Source organism: Eupeodes corollae, chromosome 1 (genome assembly GCF_945859685.1).
Source record: "Eupeodes corollae chromosome 1, idEupCoro1.1, whole genome shotgun sequence".
In the NCBI taxonomy this organism is placed as follows: Eukaryota; Metazoa; Arthropoda; class Insecta; order Diptera; family Syrphidae; genus Eupeodes; species Eupeodes corollae.
Genome location: NC_079147.1, coordinates 310061112 through 310084490, shown reverse-complemented (window position 1 = coordinate 310084490; position 23379 = coordinate 310061112). Strand labels below are relative to the sequence as shown.

At 32.8% G+C, this 23379-nt stretch overlaps 1 protein-coding gene across 1 annotated transcript in view; it reads right to left on the bottom strand.

The window, feature by feature from the left end:
* LOC129940412 (homeobox protein Nkx-6.1) overlaps positions 1 to 23379 on the bottom strand; it is a 39556-nt gene that overhangs the window by 3954 nt on the left and 12223 nt on the right. The window contains exon 3 of the mRNA XM_056048731.1: positions 12437 to 12648. Within this exon, the coding sequence (XP_055904706.1) occupies positions 12437 to 12648 (212 nt within the window). The remainder of the gene's footprint in view (positions 1 to 12436; positions 12649 to 23379) is intronic.

The window sequence follows — 23379 nt, the reverse complement described above, 5'->3', positions numbered from 1 at the left end:
GCAAAGAATATACATTTTCACGAGAAAAAGAAACTTCTTCTTGATTCATTCATTCAATCTTATGTACGAGTATGTACCGCAGTAAATGACTTCATCTATTGTTATATAGAAATCATCTTAACATTTTTATTTCGTTGAGCTTTGCAGAACAATAAATATTTATTATATGATGATAAAGCCAACCAGACTCTAATTGCTAGATGTTAAGTGTATAAGGGGTCATAAAGCCGAAGAGAACATAAAAGAGATTAGATACAATTTACACAAAGAAAAAACTCAGCTCGAGCTTGGTGATGGGTGAATGGGAAGTTGTTTTTTAGTCTTTAGTTAGAAGCAAATCAATTAATTACTCGAAACATATCTATTATATTGGGGGTATAGCTCTAATGCTCTGCATGTATCTTTAAAAAAAAGTAATTTGCTAATAAAATGTTTTGTTCGTTAAAAACTAGCACCTAATTGCTAAGTTTTTCTTTGTTAAATACTAAATAAATGCTCACAGGCAATCAAATGACGTAAACAATTAACATTCACTTTTGGAATTGAGTTTTTTAGAGATAATTTGTTTTTAGTAGAGTGGTATGAAATACAAATAAATTTAAACTTTAACATTACCCTTGTTTTTTTTTTTAAACAGGAGACATTTATATGAATAACTAATACAAGATCCACATCAGTATCGCATTCACGACGATAAAACGTAAATTGAAATACTGCTGGGGAAAGAGATTTAACTTTCATTCGAGTAATTTTCGAGGTTTTAAAACTTTGGCATGTTAAATATTTTCTTTGTCACTTCGGCTGTGATTGTTAGTGCATTGGACTTTCATGCCAGAGGTATTTGGTTCAATCAATGTGCCTTCTAATGTTGTTTTTATGGATAGTGCCTTTTGCGAGAGTTCATGTCATGAAAAGTGCTTTATTAAATTAGTTCGGATTCGGATGGTTGAGTGTTTACAGTCACTAAGCCCTAATTCTTAACGGAATGTTGCACCACATAAATATTTTTACTATGAATATGTTCGTAGAGCAGTGATTATATAATATATTGGAACGTGATACCGAACCAGTATACTTTTGGAAAAAAAACCCAATCAACGGATTGAAAAAAAAAACTGAAACAAAAATTTTACGAATACAAAATGATTTTTTCTTCAAAACAATTTTGTGCTACGAAAAAAAAACGTTTTTAATATCTGGTAAAATTTTGAGAAAAATCGAATCCACAGTTTTTTATAAAAATTAAAAACTTAAAAGAAAATTTAACAAAAGTTGGTTAAAATTCTTTTTCTACCCAAATATCTTTTCAAAAATTTGAGATTATGGCTTCTTACAAAATTTAAATTATAAAAATATTGTTTAAATTAAATTGACAGTTTTTGTACAAGAAATAAAACCCTAAATAAAACAATGAATGAAACTTGGTAAAAAATGATTTTCGGCTTCAATAGCTTTTCAAAACTTTGAGATTTTGGCTTGGATATAATTTTAACTAATGGGAAATATTGTTTGGAACATTCTATAAAAAAAATGTTTTGAAAAATCGAATCGAAAGTTTCTTTACAAAAAAACTAAAAACCTAAACAAAAACTAAAAAAAAGGTTGGTAAAAATTGATTTTCGACTAAAATATCTTTTCAAAAAATTAAGATTATGGCTTCCGAGTAATTTTTTCTTATTAAAAATATAATTGTTTTCAACATTTGGAAAAATTTTGAGAAAAATCGAATTGACAGGTTTTTTTTACAAAAAATAGAAACCTAAACAAAAAAGTTAATAAATGTTGGTAAAAATTGATTTTCGGCTAAAATATCTTTTCAAAACATTTTGGTTTTAAGCTACTTTTATCTTTTAAAAAATATTGTTGTCAACCTTCAGTAAAATTTTGACCAAAATCTAATTGACAGTTTTTTTTACAAAAAATAAAAAACTAAAAAAAAACAATACTAAGACTTGGTTAAAATTTACTTTCGACTCAAATAGCTTTTCAAAAATTAAAAACATTGTCTTCAAACTTTTTTATTTTACAGCAAATATTGTTTTTAGTAGTTTTTTTTTATAAAAATCCAACAGTCCGTTTTTTCATAAAAAAATGAAATCTACAAATACTACCTACGACAATTTGGTAAAAATTGATGTTCGGTTCTTGATATCTAATATAAGAAATGCTTTTATAATTGGTACAAATTAGATTTCGAGTAAAAATCTATTTTACAAAACTAGATTTTTAAACTAAACTATTTCTTTATATGAAAAATATTGTTGGTAATTTTAAAACTTTTAAGAATAATTCAACTGACAACTTTTTTAACCCAGTACGAAAACCTACGAACAAATCGGCAGACGGGATGACAAGTTAACAGAGTAGCTAAATAATGATTGCTTTTCGGAATTGATTTTTTTTATTTCATTTTTTAATTGATCTTTTTTCAATTATAATTGCACGTAATTGTAGTTGAAAAAATATAAATTTTTATATTACAATTTTGCAGTTGTAATTGAAAAAATGTGCTTAATAATTATGTTTATATATGTAATTGAAAATTGAAATGGATTTGTTAAAATTGTTTAGGGAAATGCTTTTTATATTATACTTAAAGTAACTGATTTCTGATTTCTCAGTTATTTATTCTTCGTTTTTTATTAATTATAAATAAAAGAAACTTCTCATTTTATTTTTCCAGATTATTCAGCATAAAATTGATCTTTAATTTCCCTTCCTTTACTTGTAATCTTTTTTATAACTTTGTTTGTTTATTAATTAGTTTTTGAATCGTGCGGAAATATACATAAGTTTTGTTATTATTTACTATTTTGCAAAAGTTATTGTCAGCAAACAGCACTACTTATCGCGCCATCTGTTGCGCTTAAAAATGTACACACCATTTTAATTATTTCTTATGTTTTTTGAATACAATTTTCAAAATAGAAATATGATACGAAAAATTTTGATGAATGACATATAAATCATTACAGACATTTTAGTAGGTACCATATTCTCCTAAAAGTTGACCATTTTATGAAGTTAAAATTACTTACGGACTACATTGTTTTATATATTTTATCAATTTTGAAATATAAAAAATTATCAGCGATGACGAGTTTTTCCAAAAAAAAAACACTGGTATTGATGTTTTGTATGTAATAAGTACACAATTTAGGAATTTTATATTCATAAATTTGTTTTTGTTTTTATTTCACAATAAAATCAGGAATTGAAACCAATCTGACGAACTCAAGTCAAACAAAAGCTTCAACGTCCTGTTTAATTTGTCAGAGGATTTCAATTCAAAGGATTACTGCGCATATGTACATAGGTATAAAATACGATGCCACACGTAAAATAGTATACCTATGTTTGTATATAGGACGAGTAGACTTCACTTTGGATATTCTCAGCGAATGAAATCCAATAACGATTTTGATTTGATTGCTAGATATTTATCTGTCTGTCCGATTGTCTCGTCCTCGTCCTTTTGTCCAACCCAAATCGTCATAAAGGCATAAAATGCATTTTCCACTTACATATGGCAATCGATATCGATATATTCTGACAGAGGGGAGTCGAAGGGAATCACAGCCACCGTGATGTCGATGTGGATGTCCACGTTTTACCTTTTTATTCCGTCATTTTCTTTTCAATGTTTTTGTTGTATTTTTGTTTCTTTTTCGAATTCTTTTTTATATAAATCACATAGCAATAAAAATTCACTTAAACCATCACTCAAAATGAGATTTATTGCAGTTATTAAAATGTGCGCTCACCAACGACGACGTCGCTACGGATCGAACAACGACGACGACGCTATATAAACCATATTTGACAAAAGCAAAACTACATATGAAGGTGGAACGGAGCCATGGCTTTAATAGCCCAAAACGTCTGATTTGAAGGATATGGTGCAAGATCATGGCGTCCAAACAGTTAAATTTTGTCTGTCTGTTAAATATTTATTTGTTATTTTGCAAGAGCCATCTATATGTAGTAAACATAAATTAATTTTGAACTCCCTCATACATGTATAAGTTCTACCCTTGACAGATTGCCATTGCACCTTTAAATTTACTGTTTATTTTTTGACAGAACTCAGAATGTGGTAGAAGTTTTATGGCCTCCACCGAAACGTATACAATTTTGTTTTATTTGGGGTCTATTCTAGATAATTGGCTAGATAGACTGTGGATATCGGATGGAAGACCTTTTTGATGAACAACTGACAAATTGTCAAAACCATAAATTCAAATTTTATTTGATGTTGTTTTGACATGGTCGACCAGCCTAGATCTGATGATAGTCACCTTTGCTTACTTTGTTAAGAAGCCGTCATTTATAGATATAAATTCCTCTCCTCCTAGAGCGAGCCACCACTAAAATTTGTTACGCCCGCCTATGAGACTGCTTGAAACTTCCAGCAACCTTTTTTTTCGAAGGCACATCGTTTTTGTTTCATCAATAAAAATGCCAATGACTTCTGATTTATATTGGTTTTCGCTAGAATGAATCTGACGTAAACATTTTCCTTTTTTCGGACAATGGTCGTCAGACCAATATAATCCTTCACAATGAGGCTGAGTGATTTTGTATTCAAATTGGATTATCTCGAAAAATGTATTTACCTTACCTACCTATAGACGGGTTTTAAGAAAGTGCGTTTGTGTATCTATAAACAATTCAAAATATTTCAAAGGGAAACCAACTCATTTTGACACAACAATAATTTACAGAAACGACTGACAGGGAAAGTTTTGTGATTCATACACAAAAACATTGTACAAGCAACTGTCAGTTGCCAATTTGTCGTCTCTACACTTCAGTTATTCGGTTAAGAATCGATCAAAACTTACATGAATTAGACTTCTGTAAGTTAACATTTTGGGCCGCTCGAATAATTGTATTGAAAAGTTTTATTGTAGGTTCTTTCAATTATATGACAAGCTGTCAAATTATAGAGTGACATTTAAAAATACAACATTGGCTGCCGTTTGTGATCATCTATGTATACATGTGGTAAAGGGTGTTTCATAAATAACGCAAATTGTTGTTTTCATAGAAAATAAAGATATTTTAATAGACTTTTAAAATTGGTAACTATTAACTAAATTGGGATTTTGTATATCAAAAAGCGCATCATATAAATGGCCGCCGTGATAGTTGATGGTGGGTTCGTAATCTTTTATTAACATTTTCTGTAACCGTTTCTCATAAATGTAGAGTCAAATCACAAAATTGTGGATTTTCAGTTTTGATCAGAGAAACGGCCGATTGCACAATTTAAAAATGATTTATGGAGCTATTGAATTGTGTCTCTTGCATGCGGCATCGTCTTGTTTAAACCGCGTGTTGATGTTCGATTGAATTTATAGGATTTATTGTGATTTGCGATGTCAGGTGTTCCTCAGGGCAACCGGTTAGGCCCAATTTTATGTATTTTATTTAAAAATGAATGGTGTGATATAAATCGTTATTGATAAAATATTTTTCCAAGTATTTTTGGTTAAATATTTGATTCTTTCTTTAAAAGAATAAACTTCGGTATTCTTCTGATTTGGGATTAGTTTTAGTTTCAAAACTTGCTCATTGAGCAAATTAGTTATGTTGTTAAAAAACAGAGTCCTTGGCTTGGTCGGGATTTCCGTGATCATTATGTTCTCATATTACTTCCAATTCTTGCATATATAGTTATGTGGTTTCAATTTATGTTATTTAAATGAAACACACATTCAATTATTTTGAACTTTTATTCACTTATTTAAATTTATAAATATAAAGCGAGTTATAATTACTTAACATAAAGAACACACAAAGTCGACTAACTTAAATTATCTTAAGAACTTATTTACATACGAGACAACACTTAACGATGTATGCTTACGATATTAATTGATCTCTCCAGTATTATCTTATTCAAAAGATTATATTGGAAAGAGATTAAATGATTGTCTATGGAACACTCTTGCTGTTTGCTTTACAGACGGCAAGAAGTGTGGTGAAAATGACCTATTTACTTAATAGGTGAAGGCATTCCAATATGTGACAATATGCTTATGATGTTTGCGCCCAAAATCATATAATGCGAATGGAAAGAAGTCAGAGCAGGTTCTATCGTTTTTGTTTAGGTTTTTTCCTTGGTTGCGTGGAAATATTTTGTACCATTATTCTCTAAGGCTTACTTTTATTGACCAATATTGAGTGTATAATAAATTGAGCTTCAGTCGATTCTTATTCATTTTCACTTCAATTTAAGTCGAGTTAAGTAAACGATTGAAAAAACTATTATCTACATCAATTTCTTAGCCGATCAAACTATGATGCTCAAAGTCTACTTTTTCAATTTATTAAAAATGTGTAACACATTTTATTTTAAATTAAGTTCACTAAATGTGAATTTTAAAATTATGTAAAACAATTGGATGACATCCATATCATGAAATTAAGGTACATAAAACTCGGTTATCTGGTTATGAAAAAGAACACTATTAATTGTTATTCCCTAACCACTAATAATGCCTCCAGACCCTAACCCAAACTAGACAGTAACATGTTGAGAATTAATTTGTTTCTCAACAACTACTTCCCGTTTGTCTGAACCCGAAATGTGACAAATTTATAGGATCGATGTGAAAATGAGCTTCATTACTGAAGATGAATTTGTACGAAAAATAGCATAAGCACCCATTTAAAAATATTTATCAACAGTGAAAATGCGTTATTATTAATTTCAACTAACAATAAACTGACAGCTGTCACATTTTGCTATATTTTTTCTTTTGGCAACTTTGGTACCTTCTATTGGACACATCCAAATTGAATTATGGACACCCTTTACATGCAAACATGTATCGGAACTATTTTAAAGGAGTGAGGGTTATACATTTTTAGACTTATAAAAAATAAACAAAGTTCAATCATATACAATCTAAGCGCATTGCTCATCGGCCTACATAAGGGTGACATATTCCCCTTTTAAAAAAATGTCAAAAAACAGACATAACTTTCCACATTTGGATTGCAAATTGCACACCATATATAGCGAAGGTATTCATCCCTTTTATACTCCTATATATATATGTGTATGGTTGTAAAAGTACCTGTACCTGCTGTAAGAATATCTTTATGACTTTTATACTATTTTACATTGCTCCAATCCATTCTGAATGGATGCGAAATGCATATATGCATTGGAACAAGGGATACCTTACAATTGCTGGATATACATTTCGCGGATATCCTTTTTTCAAATACGTCCCTGTATGTGTAGATACCTATAGCTATCTTAATTGGGCATGCTGATGATCGTTATCGGAGTCTTTTTTTAAGGATATACATTTTTTATGCAGCTATTGGCTGTGTCGCCCGACAGAATAGATAGGTAGGAGTATATATGTATATAGGTTAGTTCGAATGAGGAAAACTTGAAAAATGAATTAATTTTTTCTGTTTTGAGTTTGGCAAAAGGTAGGTATATATCCTTTCCAATCATGACGTGTCCTAGAAATTCGGAAAAAAACCATACCACAGAGTTATTCGTTATCGTTTCGTCCTGGATAGAAGGTGTAGCAGGAAGAGTTATATATAGTAAAGTTGGTATGGGCAAGAAGGAAACAATTAATTTCCATAACTCTGATGGGATAGCAGCAGGCGCAAACTCGATTTTTGGTAAACATTTTCCAAAGCACTCTCTGCAACACAATGACGACGACGAGCTACGGGGTGACGGTAATTAAAAACCATTTAGGACGAAACGCACAAAAGCCTCTTCGTCTATACCGTTCATCAGCCCTTAGTTTCCTGGTGGGTGGCAGTGGCGATGGCGGTTGTGGTGTGGTATGGTATTGTATTGTTGTATAGAGATTTGATGGTGGGCTGCAATTTATCAAAATTATCTAAACTGACAAATCTCGGTCTTGATTTACTTGTTACAGTTTACAATCATCCATACACTCTGGAAGGACGACGACGACATCATCCATGGATGCCAAGTGAATGCCGGGACCGGCAGAAGGAGCAGCAGCATCAGCTTCCCTTTTCAAAATTTCAACCTATAAACTTTGAAACGTAGGTAAACATACGTATATACGGAATTGATTCAACCATTAATAACCCCAGAGATGTTGTGTATATAATTTTATAGGTAGGATTCTGTTCGGTGTAGTTTTGCTCGGTTCTTGTTATTTATACTCCTAAAGGACGAACCAGAAGGGTTTGACAATGACATTGTGTCTATATAGTATACTTTGTGCATGAATATGGCGATGGAGTGTCAGGCTGGCTGATGGCAATGTCAAATGGAAATCTGTCTCTTTGGTCTTAATTGTTTTGTGGGGTTTTGCATAATTCTCGAAACAAAGTGATTTCGAAAGTTTAATTATGAATGCTTTTGGCTATAATTATTCTTGTTAAGTGAATTTGTTTATGAATTATGGACCATCAGGACATATACAAACAAAAATAATGATAAGAATATATGTATATGTTGATAATAATTAATTGATAAAGATGAAGTGCTGAATCGTACAAAGTTGTTCTTGTGGCTAAAACTTTTACTAGCCAACCTTAGAAAATAAGGCCAATCAAAAAACACGTCAAACGACCGTCCCTAAGTTTGTTTAATATGTTAAAAGTTATTTCAAATACTTACTTTTTCGACTTATTCACATGTTTGAAGAAAAGCCTTCATGCTTAATAAATTTAAAAAAATTAAGAATTTTTTTTATTTTAATTTAGTACCGTTTTTTAAACTATGTTAACATAACACTCTCAAACAATGTTTATGTATTTCTTTCATATTTGTATCCTATTTAAAAAATAAAAATGTTAAACACACTAAACGAAACTAAACCTTAAATAAACGAGACGATGCTACAAAACAAATTCTAGACCAAGACGAGATTGAGTTATACCAGACCTACTAGCCCTAATTAAATTCATCAATCCTGAAAGGTTTTAGCGTCAAGTAAAGACAAGATCTCTGCGCATCGTAAAAATGACCTTCAAAATATATAAACATAAATTTGAAATAATACAGTTGCTAGGGTACCACAAGGATATGTTTTTTTTCGGTCCAATAGCGTTATTTTTTTGCAAGCGATACGTTTTGTTTGCGTTTGCTGATGACATTGCAAGACAAGATCTGTGCAAATTAATCAAAAAACTCTATATTACGCTGCTATAATTGGTAGAAATCGATAAAACTGAAACTGATTTTTGAATTAAACTTAGAAATCTCTTTAAGTCCATTTTTAGCAAAAATAGATAATATAAATACGCCTATTTAACAAAATCTTATTTCTGTCAAAAATCTCTTACATCTACGCTCTACTATTATTAAATTATAAAGAACTAGCAGCCAGTCCAGGCTTCGCAAGGGTAGACATAAATAGGTACAGATATTAAAGTTATAAGCATGCATACAAATTGTATGCTTATCTAAAAGCCTCCCTGTAAACTCGGTGGCTGTGGTATTTTTAGGTGGCAACAAAACGTTTTTATTTTCAGGAGATCTAACTCGAGAAAGTGCAACATACTATTGCCTGTGGGAAAAGCACTCTTTGCTTAAGTCAACTACTACCAACTATGGAAAAATTTTGTCACTGGGATTTATTTATTGTTAGGGCAAAGGATATTTTTGAAGAGAGCTGTAACCTTTTAAGAGATATGGGAAAATCAGTTGGTATCATCGGGATCCACGGAACATGAGCGAGCTGACCGGCCGGGGACCCGTAATGATAGTTGCTACAATCACATTATCTCTTAATTCTTTGATCAATAGTCTTGTACTGTAACACATTTTGGGAGGGCGTTTACTTCTTAAAAGCATAACGGGTGTATCTATTTTTAATTTTAGTATATGAGGTGGCAAGCCAGCAGGATTGAAGGAATTTAAAAATTCACGGTGTCAACAGATTGGTAACATTTAAAATCACCTGGTACTTTTTCAATAAGATGCCCGCCGGCATGTATTTTGTCTGATTTCAATAATTCATAAAGTAATCATCAGTCTTGAATATTAAATTATTTATTTATATAAAAATGTGTAAATGGTATGGATAACACGGTCTGATTTTGATCGGAATTTCTATCAATTTGTTAAATGTAAAAAAGTAGTCATAGTGACGTAACTACAATAGTAAGACATATAGTCTCGCGAAGTATTTTGTAGATATTGATATATTCTATTATATTGTCTAAAATTTGTTTGTCCTATCATTAATATGAAAGACATTTTATGGCTAATTTGTGTACACCTTCGGTTGGTTTTAAAAGGAATTTATAAAGATTTCTATAGAAATCAAGTACTAGATATAGCTTATGTTACTCAGTGATAATATATCTTTCTAACAAAAAAAGAATTATTAAAATCGGTCCATTACTTTTTGAATTTAATCGTTACATACAAATATACAAATCTTTCCTCTTTATAATATGAGTGTAGATAAACACTCCCGAAATCTGGTAATTTGTATATTGATTTGGATTTTGTAATGCAAATATCTCAAAACACCAAAAATTCAATTAGTATTAATAGAACGAGGACGATATACAGTTACAGCCCCCCAAAATAATTTTGTTTTACTATTTAAATACTTAAGATTAACACCAGCGAAGTAATAAATCATTGAAAATATTATAAACAATCTTTAATTATAGTTAAAAGCTAACAACTTGTAGGTATCTATTTGAAACACTATTTCGAATAACATGCATGCCACAATTGCAATTTGCGCGTCACCGTCGGGGCTTTCACTTCAAAAAAGGACTCCAAGAATGTAAAATTTTACAACAAAACCGAAAATCTAATACATTTAACTTTTCTTACTTCATTAATACTTGGTTTGAATTGCCTCACTTGCAATTTTTTTTTTAAATCTTAAAAAAGTTTATTGACATTTACAAAAATTGTATATTTGTCACCATTTTATGTCAAGCTTACTCACGTAACGTATTTAAATGCAATTGTATTTTTTACTCAAAGTATATCAAATAACAAAATCTCATTATTTACCTCAAAAATAACAAAGTTCGAGTTGAGTTGACATCGCGTGTAGGTACATCTATACCTATACCTACATTAATATCCAAGGATATCTTTTTCATGCTTATACTCATGACATTTATGTAATCAATTAATTTAAAAGTTAACTTAATCATTCGAAAATAAAATCACGCTCCTAACCTAAAAACTCACAATCTCAAATTAAAACAACAGAAAAAAGAAAAACCTCTTTCGCATACGATTTGCCATCCAGAGCACTTAAAACTCCCAATTAAAATATGGATTATGTTTATGTCTCATTTGAATAACACGCTTGTACACTTGTATACGCTTGTAAAGCCGGGAACGGGTACTCATCCCTCTTCGCAAAAGGATTTACCACATCAAATGAGAAAACTAAACATTTTTAAAATGTTTCGCTTCCAAGGATTCCTTCCATCACACTCAATGTGAATGTTGTATAAATCTAATATACATATCCTGACACACTCTCTCGCTCATGTTCGTGATGTTTAAAAATAATGTGTATAAATCCCTTCGCCATCTCTTCGTCGACAAGGCTGCAAGGCTGCTAACAGCAACTGAAAAATCCCTCCCATTTACCGCCCACAGTCATCACATCCTTGCTCCTCATCGTAGTAGGTAATCCTATTGCAGACATTAATCTGAAGTCGTCATCGAAGGAGTGAATGAACAAAAAGAAAAATGGAAACAAATTTAAAGAGAGGAGAAAAAAGTTTTTAAAAAGGATACCCTACCCGCACCATCACGTTAGCAATTTAGAGTTGCGGTAAGTCCTTGTGGACGTATAAAGTGCGGCACGACGACGACGACTACAAGAACAAGGACGAGGATGAGAACAACGACGACGTTCGTGGGTCGTGGTGGTACAGCACAGCTCAGCACAGCAGCAAGCCAACCAAGTTTTTAAATCCACTTGGATTTGTTTCAATAAATATGCAAATGTCTTTTCGAAAACACACGGACAAAGTAGATGGAGAATGTATTTTCCGCGCTCTCGAAACGGCTTCGCTTATCAGCGAGAACTTAATGTTTTCAGTGATATCCATCCGATGGTTTTATACACAATATAGCAAGGCAGCTAGATAAATAGACATGAACATTGTACAAAACACCACGTTTCGAGGATTGGATACGTTTTGCGAAAAAAAAGAAAATAAATTTAAAAACATGACTCAATCACTTGATAGACATTCTCTGTTTAAAGCGTGGGTTTTGGTTACGCCCATGCACAAGCACAAGCGGCAGATAATAGTGTTATATCTTTCGAATTAAATCTCAGGATAAATCCTTGTATCCTATCTTCAAAAGCATTGAGCATATACAATATAAAGTACGTATCCTTTTTTGAATTACGGTTTGGCTTATTTTAAAACTCAAAATTTATTTTCTAACATTTTCGATCGGGTCGAGAAAACTCACCTTAACTTGTGATTCAGTCATTCCTAAGGCATACGCTAACTTGGCACGTTCTGGTCCAGCCAGATACTTGGTTTGTTCGAAGGTTTTTTCGAGGGCGAATATTTGCTGCCCACTAAACGTGGGTCGCGTGTGTTTCTTTTTTCCATCCTTATCCGTGCTCTGGTGATGATGATGATGCTGATGATTATGTGATTGTGATAGATTTGCTGACACTGGAATAAAAAAACGAATAATAAAGTTTAGTATTTTATTGATATGTTATAAACAATAAAACTCAGGATACATATCGAACAAAAAGGGGGAGGCGAAAAAAGGATACTCTGGCCCTACTGTGTACGAGTCGAGTGTACTGCATTTAATTCGGAGTACGTGTTTATCATTTTCTTTTTTTGTTATTATATTCCTGCTGTCACATATTTCTTCGTTATTCTTTGCTCATCATATCAACACGGTAACATTATTTTATCCCATATTGACTTATTCCTAATTTATTCCATCAGTCGATTATCCCCTAAATTCTTAAGGTATCAGTATTGTTTTCAAACAAATATTGTTATTTATTTTTATTCTGTAGAAACGTTTTAATAAAAGTCTATACTTGTTTGCCAAACATTTTTATAAAGATGACATTTTAAAAATTACATTTTGAAAACAAATTGAAGAACTTTCTTTAATAAGATACATAAATCCAAAGAAATAGATCTTGATTTATCCAAATCATTTCTTCAAGTTCTAACGCATTAGATAGCCAAATATCTCATTTTGAATAAGAATTTCGATTAATTTAGACCCCAGAAATGATGGGTTTAAAAATTTAAGACTCTGTTTAAAGATTAAAGTATTTCATCAAAAATTGAGTTTGATAGGATTTATGCTTAATTGCTTTTTATTTTGAGTCCTGAAATTGAATTGAGTTATTCACTAATACGTTTATTTCAGGGAAGTATTAAACAGTGTTTTTTGTAAGAGATATTAAACTTTAAGTTGACAACAATGATTAAATTAACGGTCCTTTTTTAAGTTTTTATGTGATGTACCTAATAAAATTTTGCTTTGGCATTTCAATATGGACAGGCTGACGTGTAAAACAACGCTCCCAAATTCATTTTGAAAATCATGCTTCTGTTTTGTTCAGCGGTGAAGCATACTTTCAATAAACGTAGAACAAATAATCCTGAAGTGTATATGTAGAGGCACCGTTTCATTCATAGAAACCGACTGTTTATAGTTTGCTTTATGAACTAGTGAAATAATTTGTGCGTAATTCTTTAAAACGATGCTGACAAGAACGTTAGAATCAATAGCGACCGCTCCCATGTCATGATTATTGACATCCAGGATAGGCACTTTGATTTGGCGTCCAAGACCGTGCGACCTAAAACCGCAGCCTGACGGTGTGGATATGCGAAGTCGCTAGTCAACGCCAATAAAGCCGGAACAATTGAAAACCTGGAGGATAACATTCGATGCGTCATATATACGGCCATAAATGTTGAAAAAATTAACCGAAATTGGACCTCCCAGATAAGATTACGTCCGTCAAAAACCATATTTAAATTTTATCTTTCGAAAAAAGTAAAACAAAAATTAAAAATCGTTTTTATTTTATTCCATATAAAGTTCTATACCTTTAAATAAACAGCATACTGGCGAAGAAAAGAAACCCCACAGTAAGTTAAATTATCGAGTTTTAAATTGATTTTAAAACTTGGTCAGAAATGTGCGGTTGGAGAAACATAAGTACGAACATTTTTATTGGAGGCATTAATTTTGGGGTAGTAAATCATGTCCCAAACGTTTTTGGATTTTACAACAGACACGTTTAATATGCAGCTGGACTTCTGTGCTTGTCGTGTGTGTAACTGTAGTTAAAAGCTTATACACATTTACGTTACTATATTTGCACTAGCAAACAATAGCTTAGTTTTGCTCATTTTCTAGCCCTTTCTCTGAAACCGTTGAGCCATTTTTGCAAGTCGTACATGCTTGACAATATCATAAAAGGAAGTAATATTATAAGAGGTGTAGAAAAGGACATATTCCCGAAAAAGCGATTTTCATAACATTTGACCTTCCATAACATACGATACAGAAATATGAGATGTTATGAGACTTCAAAAAAAAAATATTGTTTAGAACGCTAAATTAAAAGTTTACATGAGTTTCCAGCTTATTATCACAATGGGCCTTTTCTTTTGGCCTAAGTGTGTGGATTATGAATCCGCAGCCACTTTAACCTAACCTAACCTTCCAGCTTATTGTTTTTGTAAAGAAAAATACATGTACTTACCAGTACATCTGAAATGGGGCTAAAAGATAAACTGAAGAGCAGTACAAGTATTACGGTGGAATTGTATAAGGGGATGAATGCAACTGGCGATGTCGAAAATGTGATCATTCCACAACAAATGGTTTGGGATGCACATATTTAGAACTGAAAGCTCTTCAGTCTACTCGATGCTATCACCACCCATAGATAGTTTTTAGACAGTAGACAGCATTTTTCGAAGCATTAAATTCAACACGATTTTGTATTCCCCATTAAACAATGGTATCGAAATCCCTTTGAAGTATCAAGTTCAAAAATCTTACTTTGTTATTTATTTCAATTTTTTTTCGGTCAAAAACAATGCTAAAAAGGTTATGTGAAGTCTAAGTTGTACCCCACATGCATTGAAAGTCTGTTTATTTGATCTAAACTTTGTGATATTGCTTTAAATAATAAGTGTTTTACTGGTTTAATGAAGAAAAACATAACTTTTTTTTATTTAATTTTGAAATTTATTCTCATGATAATGTGGGTCATAAAGACTGAGAGTATGAGCAACTATGCACAACTCCGGTTGTCATAAACACTTTTGTTTTATATGCCCACCGGGGCTCACAAAAATATTATAAGCAAAATTGAGCGTTGCACATTATGGTGTAAATTATAAGGACGCACATTCAAATTGAATAAAAAGACAAAATGCTAGCGCAGATTGTTTTTTCCCATTTATCATCAACTTATATAAACAACAACAAAAACAAAAAAAAGGACGAATTCAGGGGTCGGTCGTGAAGCTGTTGTCTCATCAGAAATGGTCTTTTTTGTGTGTCCTTATAAACATATAAACAAATGTCTGTTTGTCTGCAATAGCGTCATGGACTTATAGAGTCAGTGCGTCTCATCTGGTTTTTGTGCGCGCTTCATTTTTAATATTTATGGTTCATAAAGACCCGAATTCCACCCTCCTGTGTGTACTGTTGATGGGGAGCGCTTAAACAAGAGCGTCCACAGGGACATATATACTTTGTTTTCACTTGTTTTTGTTTGTTGCTTTTTTATTTTATAAATTACGGTTTTATTGATTCATTGAAAGGCGGAATAATACCTATGATATGAATAAGTGTGAATGAAACACATTGTCATTTATGAAGATTATTAAGGATTTGCATGCGGGATGCATTATGAGACTCCTTTTTTGTCCTGTGATAGAGGCATAGAGGATGCAATATGATCGGTTTCAATGCTGTTATATATTGTCGGGGAAACGTGAATCCTGGTGACAGGAGTCTTTGTATTTCCTAAACTGCCATTCTGAATTATTGATATATGAACTACTAGAACTCGTTTTAAATCAACAAATTTCACCAAAATCTTAATTTTGGAAACTTTGTGGTAACACGCTTTTCAGGTTTAACCGACATTTTGTTTTAAAGCTTTGGTAAAAATTGTAGAAGCTATAATTCCGAGGGTTTGCAATAATTTCAGTCAATATTTTAATACGAGCGCCCTAATCGTGCTGCAGGTAAAAAAGTTATTCGATTTTTCAGCCATAGTTGGATAAAATGTCTCGTGATGTGGTTTCAACTTATTTGGCTTTTCTGAATCTAACTTGCTTTCATCTTACTAACATTATCGTTTTTTTTTTATTCCTCAGCACCATAAGTGGACACTTTTTTGACATAAAATAAATAAATTAGGTAGTGCAACAGTGTTTTCAGAACTAGGGCCTAGTGACTTATAACTCTCAACCATTCCTGTGTGCAAGTATTGTTGTCAGGGATAGAGGGGACCTACAGTTTTAAGCCGATTCCGAAAGGCTAATATAAGAAAGCACTTTTCTTGACAAGAATTACTCTTGAAGTATTTGTCAATTCCTCGCAATAGGCAGTACCCATGTAAAAAACTTAAGATGGCAAAGGCAGGGTTTAAACCCAAGACCTCTGGCATGTCCAACGCACTAACTATCATACCACGGGTACTACTTTTTTGACCGAACGACCAACATCTTTCTAGAGATTTGTAAAGATCCAAATTTAAAGAAGAAAAGTATATATATATAATTTTTTGAAAGAAAACAAAAAAAATTTGAGCGAAACATCAGCTTATAAAAGTACTGGTTAAAAACAACAAATTTTTGATATGAAATGGAAATACAAGATCGAATCACGGAACTTCTAGCCCCACGTCTAACCCATTCTCCGTCACAAAAACGCAAACAGTTAAAACTTGAAGACTCAAATTCTTGAATTGATTACTAATGCACCACCTTATACATGCTTGACCTTTTCCTGTTCTCAAACTTTAACAATAAATTGTGTAGACAACGATTTCTTAATTCAGAAGAATCTAAATTTGGCTTTTAGTCTTTTTCTCATGGAGTTTAAAAATGTTTCCGAAATAGTGGAAACACATATGGAAAATATATTGTTTGTCTTAAACAAAGAATTGGATCCTTTCTCATTCATAATAAAATTCATTTTTAAAAGAAGTGGTCTATAACAAAACTGATCAACAGGAATTTGCAACCTGATTACACTTTTTCGAAGGTTTTTGATTATTAAGACAAAATAATTTTAACGGGTTTTTTGACGAATAAAATCAAAAAAAAATAGGTTTTTTTTTTAAATGTACTATAATTAACGAGTTATTGGTAGAGTAAAAGAGAATTGGGATCCATTTGTATAGCTGTTGGGTGCCAGCTCGAGCGAGGGAGGTAAATCTAGGATAGGACCTAGGTTAAGGATTGGAAATGAATGTGCGTTAGAACAGCTGAGGCATTCTCGCGGTGCACGGAGTAGCTCGACGGATTTTGAAGGGATCTCGCTACCGTTACCGGAGCTCACCTCCTTACAAAAAAAAACATAAAACATGCCGGATACTTCGATGAGTTGAAATTAAGTGTGCTCTACCATCCGGCGACCGCTGATAACGTCACGGCCTGGCCTTTACCCATCCTTCCTATAATCCACTCGGCCTGGTTTTCGGATTTCCCTAAAGCGGAACCAAGAAAGTTCACTGCCGCGGAATTACATCTCCGCCAAACCTGAAATTAGTCGCCCCATATCGCACCGCCTGAAAATACCTTCCCTATTCCATCACTAAATCCAAATTACTTAAAAGTTTTGGATCTAAATTCTGTGAAAGTATATTATTTGATAATTGTATCCAAAAAAAGTTATATTTTGTTGGACAGTGTTTTAAAATCTATCTTCTAAACTCTTATAGCTTGTTGTAAAAAATCAAAATATTGGCTTTTTGAGGCAGTAATTTCCCCATTTTCCTAATACTATGCAATCAATAACCTTCTTCAAACAAAAACTTACCCCAAGCAGCACATAGTTAACCCTAATCTTCATAATATTTGTTTAGGTTCGCAATTAAAATTTTATTAAGATATCATAACCAAACAGCAAACAGATATTATTCTATAGTTGATGTACTCGGGTCATATTAAAATGCATTTAAAGTAATTCAAACAAACTTTCTTATCAATTCAAGTACCTACCTTATTTACATTCCTGATTATTATTATATTCGATTCAATGGAAACACGTTGCAATAAATTCGAAGCTATGAACAGAAATAAGATTGCACTATTAATAAAGCCGCCATCTAAATGTTTGCTATAATTAAACCCATAAACACAATGAGTGCGACACTTGGTTACGCGTTACAAACATTCAAACAAATTATATTGGGAAAAATAACATAAGAACATTGCAATTAATTTATTAAATAAAATTTAATTATGTTCGATTAACGAGCGCTTTTCACGGCCCCAGGACTCGAATCGAAACTAATAACTCAATTTAACCAGACAACAATATCGTTTCCGTTTGTATAGTCGCTCGATTCAATTACCGCGGCACGTACTTCGACACCGTACCGCTTCAAGTGCAATACGGTACCTCAACTCCTAATGCTGCTTTCTTTTTTGCTAAGCTACATAAATACACGGTAGACCCTCCATCCCTCGAACTCGAGCTAGAGTCTTTGTGGAACGCTTCCCTGATTTGGTGGTCATGTTGTGGCATTTATTAATTATTCTCCAAGCGCAGCAGCTGTTAATGAACGAAGGGAGAGGGTGTTTTCTGTGTTTCGTTGGAGTGTTGTGCTTTTTGTGCGACATTTTGCCTCATTTATGTAATGAGAAGAATGGGGCGAAAACTGCCTGTGATGCGGTAGAGCTAGGAGCTGGAGAATTGCGAAACAAACCACCTTATACTACCGCTGGGGGACGATGATGACTACAAGACTACGAGAACGACGATGACGACATTAAACGCTAATGTTATAGTTAGCATGTTCTTGATGGGGACGTTAGAAGCTTGTTATTTCTTGATGTTTGGTAGTTGTTTGATGCGATGTTTATGAAGATGTTTGTGTCAGTGATAAAATTATTTCATGGATATTTGCCCGTTCGAGTGGTAATGAATTTTGTTCAAATTTGAATGAAAGCCTACAACTGACTGTTGAGCGCCATTTAAATAAAACAATATTTTGACAAATAGCGCAACGACAAGAATGTCAACACTTTTGAAACCAATTAAAGAGTATAGATGTATTCGATATATTTTACATTTTATTATTATTGAACAGTTTTTTTAAACATTCAAATGAAAACATAAAACTAACTGTTGGGCGCTATATGAATAAAACAATCTTTTGACTAATAAACGTATAGGTAAATTGAAGATGGACATGAACGTCAACACTTTTAAAACCTGTTCTGAAATGTACTCGATATATTTCACAGTTTTTTGTACAACTGTTTGTTTCAATATGTTCATACATATTAATGATTGAAACTGATTGTTGGGCGCCATAGCGCCAATATTTTTGAAACCAGTTCAGAAATATATTCCATGTAGTTGTAATTTCTTTATTTATGAAACAACATTTTGACAAATAGTGCAAGGACAAGGATGTCAAGATTTTTGAAAGCAATTCAAAAATGTACCCGATATATTTCATAACTCTGTATTATTCAACAGTGTGTCCAAATATTTTCGATTGAAAGCCTATTGTTGTCTGTTGGGCGCCATTTAAAAACTTTTTTTGGGGTGGTATTTTGTACCTCATACCACTTGCATCAAATATGCGTTTTAAAATATTTACTTTCTATTGTTTTCATACAAAAATATCGGTTAAATATTTACCTGGAATTGAAAACGCTTAATTGTAAAGTCATGAAAGCCAAGTTACATCTAACATCATTCTGGATGAAACCTGCAGTTGCCAATAATGCAAAATGTAAAACAATCCAGCCTCTTTCCCTGTTTCACACTTAAATATAATTCAATTCGATTCCCAAACATAGGGAGAGCTGAAATAAGCGATGTGCAAGCCTGGGGCAATTAATGTCACCCCATTACTAAGTGATCCCTAATTATGTGAAATGATTTAAACCCATAAAAAACCAGACTAAAGTGAGAAAAACATACCGGGGATGGAATCTATACTCGTTCTCCTTCTTATCTTGGTTGAATATGGGACTGGATTGAGAGTGAGGCCAGGGCGGATGGGACCGGGCTAATCGTTTCTTGTATTTTTCTCCCCCTGACGACGACGATGACGATAATGATGATGACGGCAATGGCGATGGGTTTTTGTTATATTTCAACAGTTGTGTGTGACTAATAAAATTATACGTAACATTTTTAAGGACACTAACGACGAGTAGATAATTTCTTGCAGATAATTCTACTGCAGGTTCTTCCTTTACCTTACCTTTGTAGGATGAAATAAAAGAGCGTTCGTCCTGACATTTACATACGGTTTAATTAGGGCAATAAGCGTTTTCGGTTAATGGGGAGTATGAAGATGGTACGCACCGTCATGTGCGCTTTCCTCCTTTTTCGTAACGGTAGATGAGGTATAGTGGTAAATTTTTTAATTATCTCTCATATGGTTTTATCTTTATGTTCCATTTAAAGATCTAATATTTTCTAAAATAAAACAATTCGCATTCAAAACGAACGACACACGTAAAGATAAGTAGATATTAGGTACCACCACCGGATTGTTCCTCTTGTTTTAATTCTTGTCATTATTTTTATGTTGAAAGAGGTTCAGATAATTAAGAGCACAAGCACAAGCACAAACACAACAACAACATAACACATAAGGTCGCATTAATTTTATAAATTCAATTAAAAAGCTTAAATTCATATATCTAGCTACGTTCGCGGAAGCTATAGCGTCTTTCTGGAAAAGGGTAGATATGATTAAATCTATTACATATTTGAAGATGTTTTTGTTCCTCATGTACAAAAATGGAGAATTGAGGGTACATATGTGCCCTTAGAAACGTGAGGAAAGTGTTTCTGTTGCTTGAATTAACTATACAATTATTTTATCGCTCCCTTGTGGGCCGTTTTAAGTTTTAAGTATTTTCATTATTTTTCATAGCCCTATTATAGTTGGAAGTTGGATACACCACATCAGCCTTGGAGCACACTTCCATGAACATCATATGGATAATGTTAATGTATCTATTGTATGGAACATATATCTATAGATACGTGCGTGAGATATAATACAAGAAAATATGGTTTGGATCAAAAAAACCGTAATGAATTGATTGATTTAATACTTAATAGTTTAAAATATTGTACATATTTTGGACTGCTTATACTAACGAATAGTAAGTGCAACTTGTGCACCCAAATTAAACCTATTAAGTAAGTCATATACATTACTTAGTTTTTTTTTTTCTTTAAGTTGCATAGAACGTTTACAAATTTAAATCTCAAAACCTGACCTACTAAAAGACTTCTCATTTTTTAGTTTAAAGTTTGCTGTGAATACTAAACTTTATAAGAAACAAATTAAAACGTATATTTACAAAAGAACCAACATTTAATTTAAAAAAAAACAACGGCTATACGCAGAATTAATGGCTATAAGTACCAGAAAAATTACTTGGTATTTGTATTTTTTCAGTACTACCACAAAAGTACAATTCTTATGTGAACTTCCACTTGAAAATTTTAAGTAGCAATATTAGGACTTGCAATTCTTCTTCCCATTCCTTTTGTATAGTTTCATTTATTTCAATTTGTGTACTCGTACCTCAAATACAACTCACGGTTCTGGGACCTAACGTTTACAATGATAACACAAAGTAATTGTGCTTTATTAAATGAGAGCGCTTTAAGAGTTTTTTTTAAAATAAAACAAAAACGTTTTTGGGTATCAATCAAATTCTTTATATCTGTGAAAGTACGTTCGATTTTCGATTTCTTTTGCATGGCGACAACACGCTTGAAGAAGTCCAGACGCTGATCCCAATTTTTCACGGTTTTCACGGCCGATACTGCTCTTATTTCACGTTCGATATTCGCACGAAGTTCATCAATCATTGGTGGCTTGTTGGCATAGACCATAGACTTTCCAACAAGCCAGTTAAAAATAGTCGAACGGCATCAAATCGCACGACCGAGGCTGCCAAGCGACTGGATCATTTCGTGATATAACACGTTCTCCAAACTTGGTTTCAAATAAATTTATTGTGTGGCTTGTGGCACCGCGCTGTTGGAACCACATGTCCTCCAAGTCCATATCATCTGATTCGGGGCCAAAAATATTCGGTTATCATTGAAGTTTAGCGATCCCCATTCACAGTAACGTGCCGATCTTGATCATCGCGGAAGAAGTACGGCCCATTAAACCACACCATACCGTAATTTTTTCGGGATGCAATAATGGAATACGTGGCAGATTGCTGCCTGAACCAGCATAAAAGTGTTCATATATGTGTTTTGCCCAAATTTAATAGTTGGGCTCATCAGAAGATGACCATTACACCTTGTCTTGACGCATATTTTCCCAAATAAATCTGGTTCGATTTTAAATCATATTTATTAAAATAAACGGTGTTCAGGAAAAAACAATTCGACTGTTAACAATCAAATATTTCTTCTTCCACATATTTTGTTTATTGACGAAGCCATTCAGCCAGAAATGAGCCTCATCGCTGAAGATGATTTTTCGATGAAAGTCCTAATCATTTTCAAGTTGTTGCTCAGCCCAATTCACAAACATACGACGCTTCTGGTGGTCAAGTGGCTTGTCAATTGGCTTTAGTTCTTGGGTCAAAGGTCTTTCGCAAAATTCACCACAACGAGAGACACATTTGAACTTTCTTCAACAGAAGCCCCAGCAACCGCAATATTCTCAACACTGTGAGAAATTCTTTGTCTTACTGGCACGGGAACATTTTGTACTGTGCCTGTGGATTCAAATTTTTCCACTATACGCTCGATTGTTGATCTGCTAGGACGATTGTGGCGATCATAAATTGGACGTAGCGCTCTTAATTTCGACTCGTTGTTGGCTCGTATATCTATATCGAAATGTCAAAAGAGCGGCAAGAAATATGGCGTTGTTTGCTGTTCCTGTCGTTCTACTTTTGTAGCGTCCTTGTTGAACCCTGCATTATATGACCTTACAGGTCTAAACGTATACCTTTTTTTGAAGGTTATACGAATGGAATTAACTCAGATTTATTCGAAAGCTTTCTTTAAGGATTACAAATTTTTGTCTTCATTTAATTACATCAAGATAGGTTAAGTTTGTTACTGTTGGTTGGTGATGGATGGATGGTAACCATAACTAAAAGCTAACTAAATTTTGTTCTCTTCTGTAACAGTCCACATTATTTCTAATACAA